This window comes from Micropterus salmoides, unplaced genomic scaffold (assembly GCF_014851395.1).
Source record: "Micropterus salmoides isolate LMB-PRFRI ecotype aquatic unplaced genomic scaffold, ASM1485139v1 Ms_hic_scaffold_3, whole genome shotgun sequence".
Classification (NCBI taxonomy): Eukaryota; Metazoa; Chordata; class Actinopteri; order Centrarchiformes; family Centrarchidae; genus Micropterus; species Micropterus salmoides.
In genome coordinates this window covers 26,470,311-26,478,499 of record NW_024042261.1, presented here as the reverse complement: position 1 = coordinate 26,478,499, position 8,189 = coordinate 26,470,311, and the positions used below count along the sequence as shown (strand labels likewise).

The 8,189-nt window shown below is 40.7% G+C and overlaps 2 protein-coding genes across 2 annotated transcripts; both read right to left on the bottom strand.

Moving 5' to 3' along the window:
• Nucleotides 1-713: 713 nt before the first annotated feature.
• Nucleotides 714-4,010, bottom strand: LOC119882350 (extracellular calcium-sensing receptor-like). The gene is made up of 6 exons (XM_038692366.1): nt 3,805-4,010; nt 3,372-3,657; nt 2,393-3,217; nt 2,078-2,308; nt 1,760-1,883; nt 714-1,627 (listed from the first exon to the last, which is right to left on the bottom strand). Exons 1-6 carry the CDS (start codon nt 4,008-4,010, stop codon nt 714-716), a joined length of 2,586 nt encoding a protein of 861 aa, XP_038548294.1.
• Nucleotides 4,011-4,766: 756 nt separating this feature from the next.
• LOC119882351 (extracellular calcium-sensing receptor-like) lies at nt 4,767-8,189 on the bottom strand. The gene is made up of 6 exons (XM_038692367.1): nt 7,969-8,189; nt 7,584-7,866; nt 6,532-7,338; nt 6,220-6,447; nt 5,863-5,986; nt 4,767-5,668 (listed from the first exon to the last, which is right to left on the bottom strand). Exons 1-6 carry the CDS (start codon nt 8,187-8,189, stop codon nt 4,767-4,769), a joined length of 2,565 nt encoding a protein of 854 aa, XP_038548295.1.

Genomic DNA, 8,189 nt, shown 5'->3' with positions numbered 1-8,189 from the left:
TTCTTTCAAAACCCCTTTTGCTATGGCCAGCTGGAAGAATTACATTTCTTTACAATTATCTTTCACAAATATAATTTCATTTTTACCAATCTTAACCACCAGAGGGATTTGATTATGGTGACTAATTATGTCTCTGTAATGTGTACTGGACAACATCTTTGTTTTGTTATATAGTTTACTAAAGTATGTGTGAAACCACTATGGAGAGAGAATTAATATTTTTTTCATGGCTGTGAAAAATAACACAAAAAAGGGTGTACATTTCATGTAATATTTAAATTTTATTACTATTTTGTTAGTACATATTGTATAAAAATGAATTCTTTTAGATTATTCAATTGAATCATTCTCGACCTTGGGGAAACTTAGACAGTGAAGATATAGTCATAGACAGTAACAATATAAACTCAAGGTTGAAAAAATATTTTCCTAGCATGTAAAATGAGAAAACATAACTCCCACATTACAGGTTTTGTTTTTTCTCATTTTTAAGTCGGAGTTGTTGATGCCTTTTGTTTTGTGCAGAGCTATAAATTGCTTTAAATTAAGCTAGAGAAACAGCCCTTTTTCATTAAAAATGTTGTATAGCTACAGTATGACGACAATTTTATATTTTCTCAGAAATTATATATTTAAATGTATTTATGTATAAACTAATTAGATAAATAGAAAAATTATGCAAATAAATCTTTTGTTGTAATTAAACAAATAACTCAGAGGGCTCTCAATGTCACTTTACCCATCAAATGTTTCTTTGTATTGTTCTCAGGCTTTAATAAAAGTATGTAGCACTTGGGCAAAAAAATACAAAAAAGCATTCCATAACTAGAGGCCAGAATAGCAAATATCTCCACAGCTACAGTGAACTTCCCAGGAGAGCTGATATACGCTGGGATAAAGGTGATCCAGACTGCACAGAATATCAGCATGCTGAAAGTGATAAATTTAGCTTCATTGAAATTATCAGGCAGCTTTCGAGCCAGAAAAGCAAGTACAAAAGATAACAAAGCTAAGAGCCCTATGTATCCTAAAACAGCCCAGAACCCTACATGTGATCCGAAAGCACACTCGAGTATAATCTTCTCTTTATAGTGTTTCATATTTTTGTAGGGAAAGGGAGGGCTGATTGTCAGCCAAAGTATGCAAATTAAAACCTGTATGAGAGTGAAAGCCACAACACTGATCTTCTGCTGTGTAGGACCAAACCATTTCATCACATTACTACCTGGAAGTGTAGCCCTGAAGGCCATTAATACAACTATTGTTTTCCCAAGTACACAAGAGATACAGAGGACAAAGGTGATGCCAAATGCTGTGTGTCGCAGCATGCAGGACCACTCAGAGGGCCGACCGATGAAGGTCAGAGGACACAGGAAACACAGAGTCAAGGAGAAGAGCAGCAGAAAGCTCAGCTCAGAGTTGTTCATCCTGACAATAGCAGTCTGTCTGTAATGGAAAAATATCATGGCTATAGTCATTGCCAGGCATGCACCGAAAATAGAAAAGGTGACCAACAGTATACCCATCAATTCCCTGAAGGTGAGGAACTCAATAGCTTTCGAGTCACAGTTATTCCTCTCTTCATTGGACTTGTACTCGGGAGGGCATTTGTCACATTTCACTGCATCTGAAAGCATAAATATGTTTAGGCTGTACAGCACACACATCTTCAGATAGATCAGTAAAGTGCTGGCAGTGATTTTTCCCAACAGGAACACAATGAGTGCTAGAGTAAAGGCTAGAAATCCTGCTGTCTCACTTGTACTGTTGCTGAACTCCCCATCTGCACAAGTGATGCAATCGAAACAGCAGATAGGCTTGCCTTTGACAAAAGCCTGACGGGTCCCTGGCGAACAGCTCTCACTGCAAACAGACCTTGGCACCTGCATCACAGAGACAGCATTTCAAAACATCCATAACAACTTCCAGACCCACAACCATGTCAATGTGGTAATGAGCTCAGCAATTTATGAATTAACTACTAGTGTTAAAGAATGGTTGATTATTTAAAACATAATGTTAAGTCCAAAATAAGATTTAAAAGATTCATAAGGACAGGGTGTCTACATTTACTTACCTCAAGATTCTCGCCTGCCCAAATGGCTCTCACACCATCTTTCATTATAAACTGCAGACCCTCAGGCTGGGAGGAATCATAGTAACCAATGGTCTCAAAGAGAACATAACCTGTGTCATCCATCTGCCAGTTTACCAATGCATAATGTGCCACACAGTCACCAAACTCATCGAAGAACACTTTCTCACCAATCTTAGTGGTGAAATTGACCTGCGTTAGGTAATGCAGCACCTGCAGGGAAACAGTGATGCAATTATTTAAGTACATAATCAAGCAATCATTATCATATACAGTACTTTTGTGCTTTTTGGTCACCTTCCATGGTTGTAAATTCTGCTTATCAGCACAAGTATTGTTCTCAAAAGGCCCCTCTCCATCTTTGCAAGTAAACAACATATGCAATGCATGAGCGACAGCATATGTGGCCTTGTATACATTATTCAGCAGACTGGCATCTGAAACATCTGTGAAGCGTGTGTTCATGTCCCACAGAGACTCCTTCCCAGTGCAGGCTGCGACTGAACCCTGAGCTTGAGTCTCTGCTTGGGGAGTCAGTGTGCATCTGAACACCGTCTCCCATAACTCCACCAGTCCCTGGTCTCCCGGAGTGGTGGAGGGCTTGCTGTTAGTCAGGAAGTCCTGCAGTCCGGGGATATGAGCATTTATTGCTGCAAAGCCCACAGCACCCTGGACCACAGCGTAGTTCACTGGAGAGGCAATATAGCGATAAGTGATCCAGCCCTCACTGCCCACCCACTGCAGGCCTGTCACGTTCTGAGCATGGAGCTCCTTAATAAGTATGTCAAGGTCTGTGCCATCAGCAAATGCCACTATTACCTTAGAGGTGGATTTCTTTATAATTTCCACCACCTCTAAGAACCACGTCCTTGGATCAGTTCTGTAAATAGCCAATGAGTACTCAACACACACACCTTCCCTTTCTGCTGCTTCTAGGAAAGTGGCCATGCCACCATTCCCATAGTCACTATTAGTTCTGATAGCCCCTACCCATGTCCAGCCAAAGTATTTTACAAGCTTTGCTAGGGCTTTGCTCTGGTAAATGTCACTAGGTATGGTTCTGAAGAAAGAGGGATAGTCTCTTCTGTTGCTAAGACATGCACATGTGGCTGAATGACTGATCTGAAACACAGTTAAAACAGAGAAGCTCATTTTGGAGGTCTTCAATGCCTAATTTGAATCATACATGCAATAAAGCATTTTCTGATATTATATTACGTCTCATTAAACAACAAAAATTCACTTGTGTGCAGAGAGCATACATGCCAACACTCACCACAGGTATATGGAAGGGTCCCATGGTGCGTGCAATACCTATTGTAGAGGTTGACGTGGTATCCCCTACAACAGCAAGCACATTGGAGAGTTTGCTACAGCTGTCTTCCCTGCTGTCATACCTATTCATCAGGTTCAGCGATTCCCTGATGGACAGAGGGATACTGGGGCAGGAGTCAAAGATCCTATAACCCAGTGTTACTCCTGGAAGAAGCTCTGAGCTGTTGTTGATCTCCTGTATGGCAAACATCATAGTGTATGCGTACTGAAGCTCTCCTGGGTCCAGTCTGAAAAAAGGAGACCAGAATTGTATAGTTTGTCACAAGTAAAACATGTGAAACCTACATATCGATACACAGTGATTTACAAGTAAAACATGACTATACAACACATTTTCTAATAAGATATACATTAGTTTTTAATTCCTCTCTTACCCATCACAAAGGATTGTTCCTGGATTCACTTGGAGACTTGCATTGACACTGACTGGGTTCTGATGGAAGGAGAAAATGCCTCCAATGTTGATATCTCCCTCCTTAGAAAACTGAGACAGTTCTTTTGTCCCATATGTTTGACACATAGCCTCCCCTCCTTTGACAGCCAGAAGGGTAAGAAGTAGAAGATTTGCTATCTGCAACATAGTTGCTCTTCTCAATATTAACACCCAAGGCAAAAAGATAAAAAACCTTCATCTCTGAGCATTTTATAGAGTTTTTCTCTGAACTATCACAAAGCCACATGTGCTTGGTTGCACCCTATGTAAATATTGTGTTTCTGTCCACTAATGACAGTGCTTGTGGTGTGAATGACATATGGATGGGCGTATCAAAGGGCCTCCTACATAGGTTTTGCATAACCAATTCCTAACATTAATAATTTCAGAAACCTAAGCATGTCTTTGGGGATACCTGAGCTGTTACTGTGTTCTTGCATATTTTATTTCAGTTTAGAATGTTAAGCTAAATGATAAAAAAGCAAAGCTGAGGGATAGATATTTACATTCAACAAGGAGCTGAACTTTATTCCTTTAAATTTTTATTGACAATTGTGTCACAGGGAAATCATTCTGCAGAAAATAGCCAGCATTAAACCATATCTCAAACAGGTATTTATGTTGTAATACGTGTATCTGTTTCCCTTTCAAATGCACTGTATTATAAATCTAATGTAATGTATTCTTACATTTACTTTTTCAGGTATTTGATTGATTAGAGCTGAGAACATTCGATTTAGAATTCAGTTTCAGGAATGGTAATGCACTGAAATCTTTTATTGCATTCAACAATCTTTGCAAAACTGCACATATGCTTGGTCCCTCAGTGCAATAAGTAGGTGCCTGAAAGTTCATAGCCTTTAATACATTAATATTAAAATGTTTGTGTTACTATACTGCATTCTATTGTTGGTTTCTCCCCATCATATGCTTTTTAGTATTTCTATCCGGTTTCAATAGTAAAATATAACACTTTGGAGCAAATATACAGAAAAGCAACCCAAAGCTAGAGGCCAGAATAGCAAATATTTCTACAGCTACAGTAAACCTCCCAGGGGAGCTGACATATGCTGGGATAAAGGTGACCCAGACAGCACAGAATATTAACATGCTGAATGTGATAAATTTAGCTTCATTAAAATTGTCAGGCAGCTTTCGAGCCAGAAAAGCAAGGATGAAACATAGCACAGCCAGGAGTCCTATATACCCCAACACAGCCCAGAATCCTATTGGTGAACCTAAATCACACTCTAGAATAATCCTTTCAGTGGCATGAGCTGTATTTTTGTAGGGGTGTGGCGGAGCACGATTTAACCACAGCGCACAAACTATCACCTGCAGTAAAGTACAGCTGAGAACACTTGTTCTCTGAAGCGGAGCTGAGCACTGAGGAACTTTGTTTGCTGGCATTTTAGCCTTAAAGGCAATCACCACTGCTATGGTTTTAGCTAAGATACAAGACATGCACAACGCAAAGGTGATGCCAAAAGTTGTGTGCCGCAGCATGCAGGACCACTTAGTGGGTTGGCCTATGAAGGTCAGAGAACACAGGAAACACAGGGTCAAGGAGAAGAGCAGAAGGAAACTCAGCTCAGAGTTACTGGCTTTGACGAGAGGTGTGTGACGATACCGAAAGAAGACACATGACACCATCAGTGTTAAGCTTGCTCCAAACAATGAAAAAGCAGTGATAAGGGCCCCCATGGTTTCTCCATAAGATAGGAACTCTGTCACCTTTGGAACACACTGGCTGTGATCTTCATTTGACCAGTACTCCAGTGGGCACCGTAAACACTCTGCAGAACCTGAATGGGAAACGTGAAACATTCAAATGTACTCATGCTGTAAGCTGCAAGTTATGAGGGAGAGTACATGCTGTAATAAGCACCAGCTGTATTATAGCTAGCTGTATTTATAGACGCATAGGTGAGATACTGGAAAACACTGATTTTGTACAAATATTATGTGAGAAATTACAGTAAGGAAAGCTTCTACTCACTGCTGGAGTTGCTGATCTCTCCAGCACCACAGGCGATGCAGGAGAAACAGCAGATGGGTTTACCTTTAATCACAGCCTGCCGGAAACCTGGGAGACAACTCTCACTGCAGACAGACTGTGGCTCCTGATTGGTATATTATAATCAGCATTAGGGTCATATTTAGACACTGTAGTTTTATATCTTGATCTTACATATACAATCTACACTTAGCATGCCATTCTGCAAAACAGTGTATACACACACACACACACACACACACACACACACACACACACACACATACACGTAATGGGCCTATATGGCTCAAGGAATATCAACCTCCACAATGAGTATTCCATACATAACACATTTGATACCTTTGGGGAGCCGTTCACCCATATTATGTTTATTCCGTTCATGGCAAACTGCTTTCCATCTGGTAGTGAAGCATCATAGCTCCCGACAGTCACAAACACAGGATCTCCTGCTTTGTTTCTCTGCCAGTTCACCAGCTCATAAGTCGCTGTGGGATCTCCATTTCTATCAAAATACACTCTCTCTCCTGACTGAAGAGTGAAGTTCACATCTTGGAGATATGTCACAACCTACCAGTAGAGAACAGTTGATTATAACTTAAGAATTGATTGTGATTCAAATTATTTACATAATTCATGAAGGTGACCGCTTACCTGTTTAGGCTCTAAAATATCTTTCCAGACACATGACTTATTCACCGTTTCATCGCTTTGTCTACATTTTAACATATTATGCATTGCATGAGCCACAGCATACACAGCTTTATACACATTGTTAGATATCCTTAGCTCTGACACATCTGTGAAAGGATTGTTGATGTCCTGTAGTCTCTCAGAGCCAGAGCACTGGGTCTGACCATGCAGACTGGATTGGAAACTGCAGTCAAATGTGGCTTCCCAGAACTCTCTCAGCAGATTATTCTGAGGATCCTGACTTGGATTAACCTGCAAGAGAAACTCTTTCAGGCCTGAGATCTTTGCCTTTTTGATGGTGAACCCCAAAGACCCTGTCAAGATTCCAGAGTACTTTTTAGAGGCCAAATGAACTGCTGTAATCCAGGACTCACTGCCCACCCACTGCAGCCCAGTCAAGTTCTGGTTGAAAACTTCCTCAAGCAGAATGTCCATCTCACCCTGGGCAAGGAAGGCAACTAAAACCCTTGCACTACCACTTTGGATCACTCTGACCACCCTAGCAACTTGCTCTGTGGGGTCAGTCCTTGAGATGGCCTCTGAGTACTCAATACAGACTCCCTCCTGGTTTGCAGCTGTGATGAATGTTGCCATGCCGTTGTTACCATAATCATTGGCACTTCTAACTGCCCCAACCCATGTCCAGCCAAAGTGCTTTACAAGTTTTGCCAAGGCTCTGCTCTGATAGTAGTCGCTAGGGATGGTTCTAAAGAAGGAGGGATATTCCTTTCTGTTACTCAGACAAGCACAAGTGGCAAAGTGGCTGATCTAATAGAAAAGAAAAGGAGGGAAATGAAAAGCCATTTATAACATTTGAGAGGTATTAAGTATTAAGTGACAAAACATCTGACTTTTGCCTCAATCTGCTGCATATGTGCTCACCCTGTCAATGTTAATAGCACATCCCTAAAATGAAACATAATGCTACTAGAATTCGGTCTTCGTTGACAGTCACTTTATACTAACATGGTGAAATCAGTCATAAATGGAATATAAATATTTAAAAAATTTACCACTGGTATTTGGAAAATCCCTGTAATTTGTAGCATCACAATGGTTGAGGAGGACTCAGAGGCTCCGATGATGGCATGAACAGATGACTGGCAGTTTTTTCCCAAAGTCCTTTCCTGTCCATTGATTAAACCCATCACTGCACGTGTTGAAGGCAGTGTTGAACCACAGCTGTCAAATACCTTATAACCAAGTGATATATTAGGCAGCAGAGAGCTGCTTTTGTTGATCTCCCTAATGGCAAAAATCATTGTTTGGGCAAGATGAAATTCTCTTAAATTTATCCTGAAAAGAGTAAAAACAGTTTTCACTAACAGTTTTCAGACTTTATATGACTTTCCCTCAGTTCAGAATCCAACAAATGAGAAAGGAGACAACAAACAGTACCTGGAGCAAATGAGAGGTTCTGGAGTATCTGTGAAGGAGAGCAGGGGCTTTGAGAGTTGGCTATGGATAGAGAAAGTCCCTCCAATAGTGATATCTCCTTCCAGAGATAACAGAGGAAACTTTGGGCTCCCCAGCATCTCACAGAGTGCAGAGTCCTCCTCTGCTCCAAAGGCTCCAATAAAAAGCACAAACAGTAACATTACATAGACACAGTCACACAT

What these genes read in the sequence shown, in the direction of transcription:
- LOC119882350 (XM_038692366.1), bottom strand. Translation starts at nt 4,010, where the DNA reads ATGTTGCAGATAGCAAATCTTCTACTTCTTACCCTTCTGGCTGTCAAA. An exon ending in GACCCTTCCATATACCTGTG is followed by an intron (nt 3,218 to 3,371) that starts GTGAGTGTTGGC and finishes ACTGTGTTTCAG; the next exon opens with ATCAGTCATTCAGCCACATG. An exon ending in GGAGTTCAGCAACAGTACAA is followed by an intron (nt 1,628 to 1,759) that starts GTGAGACAGCAG and finishes TTATGCTTTCAG; the next exon opens with ATGCAGTGAAATGTGACAAA.
- LOC119882351 (XM_038692367.1), bottom strand. Translation starts at nt 8,189, where the DNA reads ATGTGTGACTGTGTCTATGTAATGTTACTGTTTGTGCTTTTTATTGGA. An exon ending in GAACCTCTCATTTGCTCCAG is followed by an intron (nt 7,867 to 7,968) that starts GTACTGTTTGTT and finishes TACTCTTTTCAG; the next exon opens with GATAAATTTAAGAGAATTTC. An exon ending in GGGTGAACGGCTCCCCAAAG is followed by an intron (nt 5,987 to 6,219) that starts GTATCAAATGTG and finishes TATACCAATCAG; the next exon opens with GAGCCACAGTCTGTCTGCAG.